The 17,176-nt window shown below is 45.3% G+C and overlaps 1 protein-coding gene across 3 annotated transcripts in view; it reads right to left on the reverse strand.

Moving 5' to 3' along the window:
- The window catches only part of SNX29 (sorting nexin 29), a 569,005-nt gene that overhangs the window by 169,107 nt on the left and 382,722 nt on the right, over positions 1-17,176 (reverse strand). For all 3 annotated transcript variants that reach the window (XM_037151196.2, XM_053672142.1, XM_037151198.2), the window contains one exon: positions 1,655-1,710. In XM_037151196.2, the coding sequence (XP_037007091.2) occupies positions 1,655-1,710 (56 nt within the window). The remainder of the gene's footprint in view (positions 1-1,654; positions 1,711-17,176) is intronic.

Genomic DNA, 17,176 nt, shown 5'->3' on the forward strand with positions numbered 1-17,176 from the left:
TGCTACGGCAGTGTGAGCTACAAAAATAAAATAATGATTCTGAGAGGAAAGACTGAGTGAGTTAGAGATGTTGAGTCAGCCAGGGTGGCTGGTGGCAGGGAGGGGACAGGAGAGGGCTGGGGAAGAAACTGGAGGTCAGCAAGGGCCTTCGTGGTGAGCTACAAGGAAGATCTGGGTCTCCGTCCTGAGACAGAGAAATAGCACATCCCTCTGGCACCAGTGGAGATAGGCAAACCTGTGGGGGGAGGTTGCAAATCTCTGGGGGAGAGATGATGTAACTGGACAGGCAGAGGCTGCTTGAGGGCTATGGCTTATTTATCCCTTCCATCAAGGACCTGACATGACACTGGCCTGCAGTAGGTACTTGGGAAATTCTTACTTTAATAATGAGCCCCTTCTGGTCACAGCTGACATGTCTCTAGGATTCCTCTGTATCGCTTTCATCTGTCTTCTCAGCTTGTCCCCACCTGGGCCCCTACCAGGCTACCATTCCATTCTCCTCTTCATGTTGTACTCACCCTACTCATTTACCCATGGGAGGCTAATTCACCTTTGATTCTCCTCGTTCACCTTTAACCACCATGGATGTGGTTAAAGGTAGGATGACCTCCTCCTCATCCTACCAACCTAACTGCTGCCTCCACCTCCGCTGCAGCCACCCCAGCACTGAGAGGCCTCCTAATGTCCTCCATGGTTCTCATAAGCTCACTCTAGTTGCCACCATAACGCTGCAAGGCTGGCATTATGACTTTCATCTTATGAGTGTGGAAACTCAGACCCAGTGAGGTTAACTGGCTTGCCCAAGGTCCCAGTAATGTGAGGACTGTAGCTAAGATTTCAATACAGGCCAGCCTAGCTCTGACACAAGGCTCTGTCCCATGCCCTGCCCTCTTTCTTCAGAAGTGAGCATTTTCCAGATGACACCTTTTTTTCAGGAGGATGGACCTTCTTCCGCTCTGTGCAAGTGAATGAGAGAGGGGGGGATTCTGCCTGGCTTTAATCCAGGACCCCCTCCACTTTTTTTTTTTACCAGCCAAATGGAATTATCTGTCTGAAAACCAAGATGACCTGATCAGAAATAGTCAGTCTGAAGACCAACTAAATCCCTCAAGGTCATTAGCAGAGGCAGAAGGAAGAATTAAATCCAATCAAAAATTGGACCAATGTACTGAACTACTGTTGCTTCCAATAACTTGGAGGTTGTACACTCAGACTGTTACAGGAGACACACAGACAATGAAATGAGTGGTAGGCTAGAGTCGGGCAATAGGGAGAGGTGGGGACTGTGGGTAGCTGAGGAGCACTTGCCCTGTGAGCAGCAGGCAGCTGCTGCTCAGCTCCGACTGTGGCCTTGTAGGGCTCTGAGTCTTCTTTTAAAGAAAATAGAGAAATTTAAATTCCTTGTGATATCTTCCAACTCTTAAATGTCAGCCAAAAAAACCCATGTTTTTCAAAACTGAAGGGGAAACATAAAACACCTCTGAAGGCCAGACTTGCCCAGCAGGAGAACAGCTTCCCTCCTTTACAATAACCAAACCAGCCTGTGCAGATTTAAACAGTGATTTCTGTTCCCTGGGTGGGCCTCCCGGGACTCAAGCCAAACTGCAGAGTCCTATTCTAAAGGGCCCCTCATAAGCAGACTCTGTGGACTTACATTTCAAAATCCGACAAACTCTGGTCTTCGGATGTTTGACTCAAATCTCCAGGCACCTGCCATCAGGAGAGGGAAAAGGGAGAGAGAAAACACATCATGGTTACTGTGGTTTGCATAATCATAAAAGAATCCTGCCTCTCAGTGAACCCTGAAAACTTCCTGTTCAGAAAGAGGTGAAAAAGCAGTTGCTAGCAAACAGTGAGAGATTCTGTGGAAGGAAGGTTAGAGACAGTGTTGCAGGAATAAAACTATGCCATCATGAGAGGTCTCAATTATTTTGACAGAAAAGGCACTGTTAATCCTATTGAGATAATCACAGGCATGTAAAACCATATAATTTTGGAGCTGTAAAGGCCTAGTTAAAATATGAGATGCAAGACATCAAATGTACAGCAGAAAAAAATATCCATTGTCACCAAGATGAACATCACACACACAGACAAATAAATGCATAAATACAAACAGGAAATACCTCCCCCCCCAAGGCTGTATTCTACCCCCCTCCTAAGGTGTAAGTGCTTCAAGGCACGAGGACATGATTCCTCTTCTGACTCAGAAGGGCCACACAAGAACATGAGTGAGTGAAAGAAACTAAACTGCCTGAAGCGATGGCACCTATTACATTAAGCAGACAGCAAAATGTCCAGCACAAGTTGATGCTCAATAAATGGGTATGACATGATCACACCCAGAGAATGCATTTCCTTTTGCGAGCTGATCAAATCTGAACTGCTTGGAGCTTAAGAATGTGGATCAAAACCAAGAGGAACCAAGTGGGACAGAGAAGGGTGCAGGGTAGTGAGGGAAGGGGAACTGTTGTTTCACACTTTGCACCTGTCGGGGATTTCAGATGATCACAATTTTCATCAGTCCGGTGACAAAACCAAAGGTGGGTATCACCCCCATCACCCTTACACATGAGAGTGAGGCTCAGGGAGGTTGTAAAAGCTGCCCCCTGTCACACATGTAGGAAGTGGATGTGAGTCCAGGTCTGTCCAATTTCAAAGGCTTTTCTGCTACAAACCCTCCCACACAGAGGAAAAGCCAGCTGAAAGGTGAAAGGAGAAGGTGAGAATTTTAGCCAAAAGTCTTGCCCTTACAGTGGTTCAGAAGACACAAGAAGGTACCCCTTAAAGAAACAGTGAGTTCCCTTTAGAGGCAGGAGAGTCCAGTGACCATGGAGCCTGCACCTTGGGGGCACATGGCTCAGGATCAAACGCCAGCTCCACTTTTTCCTGACTGTATGGTCATGGGCAAATCACTTGATTTCTCTGTGCCCCACTGACCTCATCTGTAAAATGGGTATAACAGCAGTAATGATCACAGGTTATGCTGAGAGCAAAGTGAGTCAATACCTGTAGAGCATGCAAGACCGTGCCTGGCAGGTAGAAAGGACTCGATAACTGATTTGTGCACTATAATAATGAAATAACAATTATTGAGAAGTAAGAGCAGTATGTCATGCTATCCTTGGCACTAGACGTGAATCTGTCCTGCCAACCCAAAGGGTCTCTCTCACCTCATCTGTGGCAGCCCAGAGGCAGAATAACCCAACCTGCACCCTCTACAGATACATGGAGCTAAGCAACTAAACTGGGCTCCAGGCAGCAGACTTTGCTAAGAAACTGCTTTTGAGAGATTCCTTCAAATCCACAAGAAAGAAACATGCCTGACTACTTAAAAATACTTTATTTTCAAATGATTAGGAACTTCTGAGCTGGGGCGAGGGTCCATGTGGCCTTGCTGTTAAGGTGACTATCATTTTGTGTGGGCAGCTAGGAGGAGAGGTGGTATAATCCACTAGGAAAGCTGTGAGGCTGTGTGTACCAAGATCCTTCAACCCAGAATCTCACTTCCAAGAACTTATCTAGAAGAAACAACCAAAGACACCAACAATTACACCAAAGATCATTCTCTTTCTAATGCTTAGGGCAAGTAAAAAAATATGCAAACAGCCCAGAGGTCCAACTACAGAGGGGTGATTCAAGAAAACAGCATGTCTGAATACAATGGCCAAGTTAAAACTGGGGTGCATACACTCTCCTGAGGGTGCAAGCACAGAAGTAATTCTGCAAAGGTATATAAGAAAATAGTAATAGTGGCTATCATCGATAACAGATTAAGAGTAGGATTAGGAGGAAAACAGCTTATTTTTAATTTGCTATCTTTCTGTAAGATAAAAAAAGAATAACTTTTGAAATGCTTTTTAACACATGAAACATGCTGCTGAAGAATAAGATAGCATTCCGTGTGCTGTTTTGAAAAGAGCTCCAAGGCAGATCACCAAGTGAAAGCAAAGCCTGTGTAGTAGGTGGCTCTAATACACTATCCTGGCTGCAAACATGAAGGACTAAGAACATCTAAGTTGTATTTGTTTGTCTTGCATTAAGAAGCTTTAGCAGGTAAATTTAAGACACCAATGAAAGGGGCAGCCTGTGGGCAGGGTGTGAGGGCCCAGGCAGCTGGTGCACAGTGTTGGGAGTGAGGCTATATACTGAACATCCTTTTATATTATTTGACTTTTTAAAATAATATGCTAGCACCCCAAAATTTAAATAAAAATGTATACTCCCACCAAGAGTCCTTTCGATCAATTTTTAATGGCATAGAAAAGAACTCCTGGTCTCTGTTTAATAAAAAGCTGCTTTGGACTGCAACCACTCTGTGTGATTCCAAACATAACTCACAATGCATGTGAATCAACAAAGAATGAAACAGATCCGAAAGGTGACAGGGGGAGCTTTTGAGAGAGTGGTCAGATGAATCTGAATTATGCGTTTGAACAACGAGAATGCATTAACTGTGTAACCACAAACTGATGCACACCATGTATTAAGTATGCATCGTATCGCTACATAAAGTAAATAATACATTTTTCTAACTCCTTCCCCTACCAATGCACTTGGCTAGAATGCAGAAAGCCAGATGGGAGAGACTTTGGCTTCAAATGCTCTTATGTATCAGCAAAGGAAAAGGGCAAAGGAAGGCCCTGAAGGCACACCACCTTCCAGACACCAGCTCCTTGATGGAGTGGGAACCTGGTGGAAAAGGCCAGGACTCCAGAGCCTCTTCTGGCATGCCATAGGGCGACTTTCAGCCTCTTTTCTCCTCTGAGCTTCCCCTTCTGCACCTGTATCCGTCCTGGCAGACGGATAAGAGGATCAGATGCAGTAAACACATCAGAGGAAAGACCATGAAGACACCAGCTGTACCATATGCCCATCATCACCTGGAAATGCAGCCTCATTTCAGACTGGAAGTGAACCGAGCTCATATCCAGCAAATCCCCATCGCAAGAAGGAAGCTTCTGACTGTGTCTACCCCATGAAGCAGAAGGGGAGGTGACCAAAAGGACAAAAGCAGAAGACAAAGTGAGATTTTTAAGGACAGACATCACCTTACAATAATGAGAACAAAGAGCCTTTTCAAAAATTATTATTGCTAAGAAGAAGGCATTTTCCTGACAGATGGTCTTTTCTCAAGATGCTGATTCTTAGGGAACCTTTAGACAGTGGATGTAAGTATCTGGGAATTGTTAAATCCTTCCAACTTCGAAGCTTTGCTTCTAACTACATGGTATTAATGGCATTGGCAAGCCAGGAGACATTTGTGTGTCTACAAGAGCTCTGGAGAGGCTGGCTGGAAAAAGAACCTGTGACCTTTCTGACCTTGTGGAATGTATCTGGAAAGTCAGGCCAGGCTCAACAGCAACTGCATGATGATAATTGGTGGCCAAATTCATTAAATATCTGAAAATTTTGTCTTTTCTTGCTATCTGCACAGACTGGTGCTAGATACCACCTGGGGTTTATAGTAATCATCCAGGAAACTAGTCTTACTTCATACTCTGGCAGTAAAAGAAGTGTGAAGTAGAGAGCATTTTATTAGAAAAATCAACTTTCTGTTGATATTGGCCACAAACATCCCTCGTGAGCTCCTGAAGCCCCAGGAAATCTGGAGGATGCAGCTCCGAGATGCAGTCCTCTCTCTGATTCGCCCTCCACACGGGGCATCAGTAAGTGACTGGCAGCACAGTTGTCTTTATTCACTTCTTCTTGACCCACAGAGCAGGTAGCTCTCCATCCGGCCTGTGGCCTGGGAAGTCATGTGCCAGAACACGACCTCAGCAGCCACCTCACAATGCCAGCATGGAGATCGGACACTGGGCCATCCTGACACTCTGATCAGGAATTCCTCAAACCTGGGAAGAGGGTTCAAATACTCGAGGTTCTGCCACAAAGAATGCCGACAAATGTTCTGAATGAATGTTTATTTAAAAAGGGAGAGTGGGAGGAAACAATGAAAGGAAGAAGACAAGAAGAAGAGGTAGGGAGGCATGGGGAGGAAGGAGGGAAAGACAGAAAGAATCAGTCCACTTGCTGATTCTGCCAATGGGAGCAGGTCTGGGGGAAACTAGCCCCCCTCCCACTGGCAGATCATGGCCCAGGCAGGTGTGGCAAAGGAGGACAGGATGGGCCACAGAATCATGAGCATCATGAGAGATGAGCATCATGAGAATCATGAGCATCCCTCAGAATCATGAGAGATGAGAAAATGGACTTTTTTTAAGTCGTTAAGTTTTGGGGTGGTTTGACATATAGCAATAGATAGTCCCCAAAGTAACTTGTTCAAGGTCATTCACCTAGTAAATGACAGAGGTGGGATCTAAATGCAGGTGGTCTGGCTGCAGAGTCTGCACTTTTCACACTGAGGCATACTGCCTCCCACTACCAAGTGCCCATTCTTTGAAGTTTGCACCTGCACACTAGGAAACCCAGAAGATGATGCAGAGAACTCTGATGGGATGAAGGAAGTCTGGAAGGACTCAACCACTCAGGAGTAGACGCACACAGGTACACAACTGGGTCTGAACCCCCAAGCCTGTTTTCTGTCACCACAGGATGATTTTGGTAGGCACCAGGTCTGGAGGCTAAGGCACAGACCTGGCCCAGTCCAAGGTGGAGGGTTTTCCCCTATGGAAGCCACAGCTTCCTTTCCATCTCTGAATACACAAGTCACCCTGCAGACTCTGAGCTGAATCCATAAGGTCTCAAGAGACAAAAGGAAACTTGGACTTTTGAGTTCTAATCCCAAGCTTCCACTGTAAATTAGAGAAGTCACTTGGCTTCAGCAAACCTTAGTGTCTCCCCAGTCCATGCCATGACAACCAGTCTCTGATTATCTTATTAAAAAGAATCAACAAACAGTGGGATGAGGGACCAACATGTGCTGAACACCCACACTGTAACAATGTATTCAGGCGTTTAATCCTCAAATACTATGAAACAAGTATTATCGTGAGTTGCGGCCCCCTCCTCTCTTATCCCAACCACTTTGTGTGGCTGACTTTTTTCTCATCCTCGAATCCCAGCTAAACTGTGAATTCCCATGAGCTGCCTCCCCTGACCACCGAAACTAAACAGATTGTCCCTGCATCCCTCCATCGTTCACGTGTTCAGCTGGCAATGACTCTACGCTGGTTTCTCTGTGCACTGGTCCCTACCTGGGAACTCAAGGACAACGGCTTCCACATCTATTCGCACAGTGACACACGGTGGCCTTGCCTAGCACCTGGCACACTGTGGGCACTGAACTGGCATCTGTGGCTGATTAAATGAATGAATGACAAAATGTAAGCTATTGTTTTCGCACACTGAAATATCAGTCCATTTTTAAACTGCTTTGTAGCAAACTCGCTATCTTCTTGCATGATAAGGAAAAGTGAGCTTGGAGATTGGAAGAACCACAGGAAGCAAATTGTATTCTCTCTCTTCTAATCACAGGGCTCTCAGATTCACTGCTCAAAAGAAAAGGCAACAGGCAGACATTACAGGGCAGCAAAACTCTGTCCCAGTCATGAAATGACACCATAATTTATGTTTCTCAGAGTCCCTTTCTCACTCATCCCTCTTTTCAAACAGCCTTCCCTTAAGCAATTAGCTCTCACTTTGCACTGCCAAAAATGATAACTATTTCCCATCTCGCCAACACCCTTGCTTTGTCATCTCACTTTTTAATAAGGAACAAAATGTGAAGGGCCACGGCTCTGTCTTCCAGTATGGCTGGCCGAGCCAGAGGACAGCAGGCCTAGGCTTGGACCATTAAGTAGGCCTGGGCTTCCCTTGCCTCCAGGAGTCACTGGGTCTGGGGACACTTACAGGGTTCTGTGTGTATCTGTTTGTTAATTTGTTCTTTTGTTTTACAAATAGTATGCAGTTAGAGAGATATCAGAGCTACATGTGGTTTAAAAATCATCTGAGAGCTAAGACTTTCTCCTGGGAGTAAAGAACTGCCCCCCCCCCCCCCCCTACCCCAACACCTCCCCCCCCCCCCGCAAATACAAGTTTTCAAACCCCTAACCCCGTTAGACTATTTTCAAAGAGTTTTTTATTCTATCCTCCAGGTAGCCCTGGAAGCTTGCACAAATGCAGACTATCGCACTTCTGAGAATTAGTTTTTGTTGTGCCTGGTTTTCTCAGAGTCTTGAGGACGATAGTCTCAGAGCCCAAGGCAGTATGAAGATCACACTGATGGCTGGAAGAACGTTTCCACTGGATGGACAGATACAAAGATGTACAAATGGAGAGAGGGGTCAATGAATGGTTGGAGGAGGGACGGGGGTGCGAGGGAAGGAGTGTGAGCAAAATGTCTCATTTACTAAGATAGAAATCTAATTTCTTTTCAAGTAATTAAGATACACAAACAACAAATGTACAAAGACAGCTATAAAGGACATTTATTGTAACACCATTTATGGCAATAAAAGCCTGGAAACAAATAACAAAATGGTTGCATAAGACATCGCTACCCTTAGAGCCAGCCTGTACGACTACTAAAAGAATAGCACAGATCTCCTCTGCTCACGGGAAATGAGTCCTAGGATATACTGTCAAATGACAAAAGCAAGACACCAAACACTGTGTCGGATGAGCCTCTATTTTCCTGAAGAAGTTGGGAGACAGATGTGCCTATGTGCTTGGATCTGCATTAATCATTTCTAGAGAGACACAAGAAACTGCCAAGTGCAATGACTTTGAGGGAAGGGCAGTGAGAAGCAAAGGGTCAGAGGCAAGAGGAAGATTTATTTTTTACTGTAAAACTTTATATCTTGTAATTTTTTACCATGTACACGAGTTATTACCCTTTTGAAAAATAAGTAACAACCTTGAAATTTTAAGTTTAAAGAAAAAAGAATTACATCTACGATGGGAAACAAAACAAAACAAACGATGCCAGTGGTTGGCTCTGGGAGGGCAGTGTGGGGACAACTGGGAGGGCACGTTCTGGGATGGGGGCAATGTTCTACACCTTGAGAGGGATGTGGGCTTCACAGCTTTATGCTCTCGTCAAAACTCAGCATACAATTAAAGTGCATGCATTTCATTGTATACAAATGTTAGTGCAAAAGGAAAAAATGTAAACAAAAATATTAAACTCCACAAAACACACTTTAGAATTTTGGAAGAAATACAAACTAATACTTGCAGCTTACTTTAAAATGAATGGGGGGGGATGAATTGACAGGTGTATAAAGGGACGGGAAGAGGAGGGTAAAACAAATATAGTCAAATATTAATGCTAGAATCTAGGTGATAGGTATATAGGTGTTTGCTGTGAAAATCTTTCATATAACTATTTTACATTTTTTCAAATATATGATAGAAAAATGTTTTGATCAACCATGTAGAAAAACTGAATTATTTTTCTATTTTCTACAAAGAAAATATTATAATATCACTGTCTTATAAAGAGGCAGATTATAGCCTCTATACTTAAGACTATCAGCTTTAAAATGTAGTACAAATAGTGTACAATTTTATTAGAATTTAATAAAACTATTATATTTTTCTGGATTCTGAGACATTGGTGGTATTTATCAGCTCTTTAAAAATGATGATGTCGTGTGATTTCTTTCCCCATCCTAAATAAATACTTAATTTTTTTAAGGATGACATTGGGGCTTAGGCTGGCTGGGACTGAGGTTGGCCGTGTGACCTAGAACGAGCCACCACACTGCTCTGGGCCTCCCTGTCCCCCTGTAAAAAGGGGAAACAGAAGTAGCCCAGGCGGGGTGGTTGTGAGGCTTCAACATGATCCTGCGAGAACCATGCTTGACCAGCGGCTGGTGGAAGACAGCTGCTTGGTAAATGGCAGTCTGTCCCATTATTCATGGACAGGGTTCAAGGGTGTTGGACAGAACAGACCAGCAGTTGGACCCAGCAGCCCTCACCACTGCTCCGTACCCCAAACACACAGGCTTTCCAGTTATCTGGGTGTTTACTCCACAAATTCATACTAAGTTCCTCTGCTGGGCCAGACACTCTGGGCACCAGGGCGGTGTCGGTGGACAGGAGAGACAAAGCCCTGAGGCTCACGAAGCAATTGCTCCATCAGGAGAGATCGCCTTTAAACAACCTATCAACACCACTAACTATATGATTACAGTGTGAAAAGTCTGCCAAGGAGAACCGGGGTAACAGGCCTCCCGTATCCCCCTCGCATGGGGTAACATGCGAGGGGGATACGGGAAAACGGCTTGGAGGACAGGCAGCAGCAGCTGAGGCTGACGTCTGAGGGAAAACAGCCTGTCTCTGGTCTCTGCTCAAATCCAGGGGAGCCACTGAGGGAATCAAGCACGGGAGAGACCGGGCAAGCTCACATTCCCATGTCACTCTCGCTGCAGAGACATTGGGAGGCAAACAAGAGGGAAAAGCCAGGAGGCTGCTGCAGACAGACAGACACACGAACACCCATCTCGGCTGTGCACAGGACAGAATATGCCAACCTCTCTACCCATTGCCTTTTATCAACAGATTCTTTTAAAGTGAACTTCTAAGAAGAGTACTAATCAACAACTGTCTACACTTTTGCTAGGCTTAATTACTAATATAAAGTTATTCTCGCTAAAAACATTCAGCCAATCTCTACGGAAAGACTCAGGCCTATAATAATGAGATGAGAGCATTCAACCACTCCCAGCTGGCTTCTGCTACAGCTGAGGAAACCAAGTCCCGAGGACAGAAGTGAAAGCCTCATAGTGACAACAGTGCTTGGTCCTCCGGCTGCAGACTTCTACTGCCTCTCGCTCTGTGTGCATGTGTGTGTGTGTGGGGGGGGGTCTCTTACCTGCTTCTGACAGGTCCCCTGGGTTACTAGTACCTGTGCCACATGCTTAGTGGCCACAGGCTCCCCTGCCGACCTCCCCCATTGCCCTGCTTCAGCAAGGTCTGGTTTTAACAATACTTTGATCCTTCACCCATATTGAGTTTCCGAGGGAAAGCTCCTCTTAAAGAAAGGGTTACACAAGCATGATTTATTTAAAAGGAAAAAAGTTTAGAAAACACTAAACAAACTGCCTCATTCATCCTCATTTCATCCTTAACTCTAATTGAATAACCAGATAAACTGAGGCACGGAGCAACCAAAAAAATGCCAAAGAAAAGCAGAGTTGTCAAATTCTAGAATCCAAACCTGCTCTCACTAGTACTGTGGAATAACTAGAGAGTAAAGGTAGAATTTCCTTAAAAACAACTAGGATTGTCACTTAAAAATTAGCCAGGAAGCAGCATTAAAGGTATCAAAGATGTGTAGGCAGCAGGTCTGAGGAGCTTGTTATTACAGTCAGGAGTGGCTTTGGTTTATCGGGGTTGATCTGGCAGTGAAGATGACAGAAGGTACCTGCCACATCTGTCACTCCAAATGCTGTCTTCTTGCAAACAGAACATCCTTCAGGAGCTTGCACAGGTAGGCATGTCACTAGGAAAAACCTCCAGGGCAGAGGTTGTGGTTCATTCATTTTTGTATTTTCAGTCCCTAAACCTAGTATCTCCCCCCACGTTTCCCATCAGGGGCTGGCAACTATGGCTCCAGTTCTCTGAGTATGACAATCCTCAAGAACATCCTTCAGGAAACACACACCAAGATTCACTTCCTGCTGTGGAAGTGGCCACATCCACTCCAGGTTCCTTCCTTACACAAGTCCACAGTCATGTACGTTTCAAGGTTTGTATGTTTCAAACCTGACATGGCTCAGGTGTCTCCCACTCAGTGAAGCCTTTTGGACTTTGCATCCCTTCTCACAAAGAGAGCTGAATGCTGCCACAGCACTTTGTACGCGTGTCTATTACAGCACCTCTAATGTGCACAGAGGTCATCAGTTTACTCTCTATGTCCCTAGAAGGTGCAGCTAACTGGGCAGCAGGCTGTGCCTTAACTCACCTAAGAATACCCAGGTGCTCATCCATGACATGTATCTTTCTATATGAACAGAAGTGTCTGGAAGGATAAGCAGCCAACACACAGGGTGGTTATCTCTGGACTGGGGAATGGAATTGAGGGTGATGGCCAAAGGCATTTTAACCTAGCACCCGAATGTTTCTATTGAGAATGTACTCATGTATTACTTGTGCCTTCTAAACATTTTCTCTTTTAATAGCAGCTATAGTGAATTAAACAGAGGCCCCCAAATAGTATGTCCACATCTTAAGCCCCAGAACATGTAAATGTGACTTCTTTGGAAAAACAATTTTTGGAGCCTATAAATATGACCTTATTTGAAAAAAAAAATCTTTGCAGATGTACTTAAGGATCCCAAGATAAGATCATCCTAAATTATCCAAATGGGCCCTAAATCCAATGAAAAGAGTTCTTATAAGAGACATAGAGAGAGGCATGTAGGTCAAAAAAGACAGGCGTTTCCTGACCAATGTGACTCTATTGATTGGATGTCGTCCTGCAAACCAAACATCGCTGGTTTGATTCCTGGTCAGGGCACACACCTGGGTTGTGAGTTAGGTCCCTGGACAGGGTACGTAAGGCAACGAATCAATGTTTCTCACATTGATGTTTCTCTCCTTCTCTTTCTCCCTCCCTTCCTCTCTCTCTAAAAAATAAATATACAAGATCTTTTTTTAAAAAGGAAAAAGAAAAAGAAATGGGAAGACAGGACAGGAATTGGAATAATGTGGCCAGAAGCCAAGGAATGCCAGAAGTCACCAGAAGCTAGAAGAAATAAGGAAGCATCCTTCCCTAGAGCACCCAGATGGAGCATGGCCCTACTGACTCCTTGATTTCAGAGTTCTAGCCTCCAGAACTGTTGGAGAGTGTGTATTGTTTTGCTACATTTCTTGTCCTCTTGCCTGGTGCCAGGCCAATATTATACTTTAAATACACCATCGTCCTAATGGGTCAATACTATGATCATCCTCATTTTACAGACAGGAAAACTGAGGTTCAGAGAGTTGACTTAACTTACACCAATGGCACAAGGTCATGTTCAGGGCTAGGAGCGGAACCAGGCAGTGCGTGGTGCGGTGTCCACTCTGGGCTATAATACCACCTCAAAAGAGCACAGCTTTACAGTTACAAAGACCTAGGCTTGCACTCTGACTTTGCGCTCCCAACCAAGGAATCTGACTTTTCTGAGCCTCACTTTTCTCAGTTATAAAGTGGGGAGATAGAACTTCCTTGCTAGGCTTATTATGGATTAAGTGAAAGAATGAAACACAGCATCTGGTTTCTGTATCCCAGTGACTGACATAGAGGAGGTGCTCAGCATCCTCCAAAGGAATGAGTAAGGTAGGGTCATGGTGTTTGTTATTGTTCGGTAGGGAAGGTCATTTCAGAAGGCTGGGGATAGGGGATGGCTCGAGGACATGTTCTTCCAGGAGGAACACAATGACTAGAGATACAAATCACTTTGTAAATTCACTCTCCCAACCTGATCTACTATGCTGTCAGCTCTAGGAAATGCCAGGGAGATGGGCGAGTAAATAAATTTCACAGAAGAGTCCGGGCAGTTGATTAGCCTTAGGAGTTCCATTGTCCAAGACTAAAAGATTACAGCTCTGATAGCAGGAAATGAGAAAGTATTCTTGGAGCTGAACTCTCTGTCCTCGGACACTAAAAAAAGTATATTCTAGAACTTGCGTCTTGAACAACTTGCTCTGTGATATTCAACAATGAAGACTAGCAATAACAGTACCTTCCAGAAATATTCATCAAAGTTAACAGTGCCAGCTGACCCCCCAACCCAGCAGTGGCTTCCACAACCAGCTAAACAGTGGCCTCATCACCACTGGGGGACCCTGTTCACTGGCACTGATGACGTAGGAAGCCAATCACCGAAACCCTGTTTCCTACAGAAATTAGACATAAGAAGCTTCCTCACCAGGGAGAAATCTGCCTGATTTTCAGTCTGTCTTTTATCAATAACAACTAAATGGTGAAGTTTTGCCAATTAAAAATGGCAGGTATGATGCAACTTAACTTCCATTGTATAACTGCAGCTCCCCAAGTGCAGTGTTTCCCAAAGCCCCTTTGAAACTGATCACTTTTTGAGATGTCTTTGGAACTGAGTCAAAGCAGCAAGAGGCAACGGTCCTTGACCCACAGCCTGGCCACTGCTGTGTTCTAACACCATGAATGGCATCAGAAAAATCATTTCCCTGCTCTGAGCTGCCACATCTCACCCCAAAAAAGGGAGGGGCAGGATAAAGAGGGGACTGTGGCTGTTTGCTGCCTGGCACACATTCCCTTCCTGGGAAATCACTCTAACTACAGATCTGTGTGAAGTAAGTACTGTGCCTCAATCCAAGGGTGAGCACAAACAGCTCAGGCCAACCAGCATATCCTATCCCTGTGGCCATTGTGACTGGTTCAAGGCTGCTCAATGAACTAACTAAGCTGGCTCAATTTGAGTAAACTTAGGGGATTTTGCTGGCAATGTTGGACAGTCTTGTTTTTTCCCAATGACTGGGAGGATGAGCAACCTTGCTCTGAACTTTTCAGTTAACTAATGCAACAAATTCCTTGGTTCCCTCAGACTAGTTTGGCTTGGGTTCTGTTTCTACTGCTGAAAGCATCCTAACTTGTTGGGAACCACTCTGCCTGGTTTCAGAAGTTGTAACTATCCCTCATAGCTAAGGCTGAGTGAGCAACCTCCGGAATGCAAGCCACAAGGAGACAAAGCTTGTCTCTGGCAGCAAACACTACCTCGCCTTCCTCCCTCTGCCCCCAACACTTTGTCAGTTAGTCCATGACAGGTACGACCCCTCAGAGGAGGGGCAACCTAAGCCAGACAGGATCACTTGGGAGGCCATCATGGAAGGACTCAGGAGGCTGCAAGAAAAAGGGAGTGATGGACCGACCCTCTCTCCCCAGCTATTCTGACATAGTCCAGTCCCCATGTCCTCTGGGAGAAGCACTTCCTGGCTCTAATCCACTTAAGCCTGAAAACCTGTGATGGGGGAGGTAGTGCAGCCCCTTGCTGACTAGAGCAGGCTCCAGGGTTATCAGGCATAAGAAAGAAGTCCTAAAAGTCCTATGAAATCTGCTCTACTATGAGTGCTTTCATTCTTATATTAAGGGTCCGAGCAGTAAATGAGTATGTCTCCCAAAGTTTCTGCAACCCTCTTTCCTGACAGACACTGACTCACACTCTGAAGCCCTCAGATTTCTTTGAAATGTTATCTACTGTTTGATCCTTGCCACCTGGATTCCTGTGTATTACAACCCAATAAAAGCCCCTTGAGGAAGGGGCTCCTGGCCTTTTTTTCCTTTGAGAAATTGGCCACCTCTCCTCCCCAAGTAGATCATATCTTGGTAGTATTACTTTCATCTGTGGTGGATGGAGGGCCTTAAGGGCAAAGTTGCACCCACACTAACTGATACAGAAACAATTATCCCTTCCAGTTCCAGCATTTATTTTATTGCATTTTCTAAGTCTTCCTAGGAAGGCTGAGCCCTGAAAATAAATACCCAGAGGGAATCCCTCAGTCCCTGCCACCAAGGAGACCGTGAGCTATTTAAGGACACAGACCACATCACTCTTGTCTTTGATTCCCAGCTCAAAGAACAGTACCTGGAACTCAGGAAAGTGAGAAACAATGAGACACATGAGACTGGCTGAACAGATCAGTGAGACAAAGGTTTGTAAAGTGTGGGTCCCTGGGTAAGCTTCACTTCTTTCTCTAACCAGCATCATTACCACGGCCTCCATAACCAGCACTAGCACCATTGTTCACTGAGTGTTAACCAAGTGTCGGGCACTAAGAGTTCTGCATGTATTATCTGACTGAATCCTCATAACCACCCTGACAGGTGAGTAGACTGTCACCTGTAGGAGTCATCAGGGTCATCCACAAATAACTCCGGTCTTTCCCGGTGCCTGGTAAGACCACTTCCCCACCCAACTGCGGGGAGATCTGTCCATGGGACTCACGTGCCAATGAAATTAGAAAGAAGTGGTGTGTGCCATATGTGGGAGGAGGCTTTGAGGGACAGTGTGTGCCTGGCCAGGCTCCCTTGTCCCTCTACCGCAGTCTGGATGAGAGAATGACAAGACGGGACAGCGGCCCAACCAATTCGTGAAGGACGTGTAACGTGAATGAGACATTTGTGTTTTCTGTAACGATACTTTGACTCCAAAGTTGGTTACTACAGCATAACCCAGCCTATCCTGAAATTCTCCAGCCCATCTTTTAGACCGGAAAATTGAGGTTCAAAGTGATGAGGCACCTTGTCCAAAACCATGCTGTTACTGAGGCTGAGGGGGCTGGAGAACACAGGAAACCTTGGCCTAGTTGTCCCCAGGCTCTGAGGAGTGGTGAATCCCCTGCATGCCAGCTGACTTGGGGCTTTTCTGGCTGGAAACCTGGGCACCAGGGGAACACAGGTGTTGGTCACCTCTGCCTCAGGAGCCTGCAGCCCACCCTGAGACAGAGTTAAAACTCACAGATACCAAGTCCCCCAAACTCCAAGGCATGTGAGACCATATACAACTTCCTGTAACAAAACAATGCAAAAAGGGCAAGAGAGATGAAGGAAATAACATAGAAGTATCACTGAAAGACAGATAAGAGAGAGTCAGTGTGCAAAACACCCTGCAACAGAGTTTCTATAACGTACATTTCCTTCCAATCAACAGGTTATTTCTATGCAATCAGTTAAAGGGAAGCAGCAATTAGCAATTTTGACTCAGATGTCTTGTGACCAAAGAGTGAAATGAAACCACTTTCTAAGTACCTTTGTCCACAGGTAACTAGTGTTCCTTAGCAGCGGCACAGCTTCTCGGGCATTGAGACCTGCAGGAACTGTCCCATGCGTGCTCCAAAGGTGACAGAATGTGAATTAGTGGGTGTCTTCAGCAACAGTCCTGTGGTAAGCAGCCTTCCAAATGGATCTAATTGCCCTGTCTCCTGGCACCCACATTCTGTAGTGGATTATATAGAAATAATAGCCCCCTTCCCCTGAGGGTGGGTGGGTGCTAATGGCTTGTTTCTAAGGAAGAGAGAAGAAAAGAGATGCCACTTCAAAGGGCAAGCAAGCGGTAAACAACTGTGGCCTCAGTCCTGCCAGTCTTTCCCTCTCTGGCTTTCATGGCTTGCTGACTCTGATGAAACAAAAGGCCATGATGAACTGGGGTGACAAGAAACAGAGAGTGGCCTTCCAGCCAGCAGCCGGGGAAGAACCAAGGCCCTTGGTCTAAGCCCCCAAGAAACAGCCCTGCTAACAACCACACAG

This window comes from Artibeus jamaicensis, unplaced genomic scaffold (genome assembly GCF_021234435.1).
Source record: "Artibeus jamaicensis isolate MK-2021 breed Jamaican fruit bat unplaced genomic scaffold, CSHL_Jam_final contig_729, whole genome shotgun sequence".
NCBI lineage: Eukaryota > Metazoa > Chordata > Mammalia > Chiroptera > Phyllostomidae > Artibeus > Artibeus jamaicensis.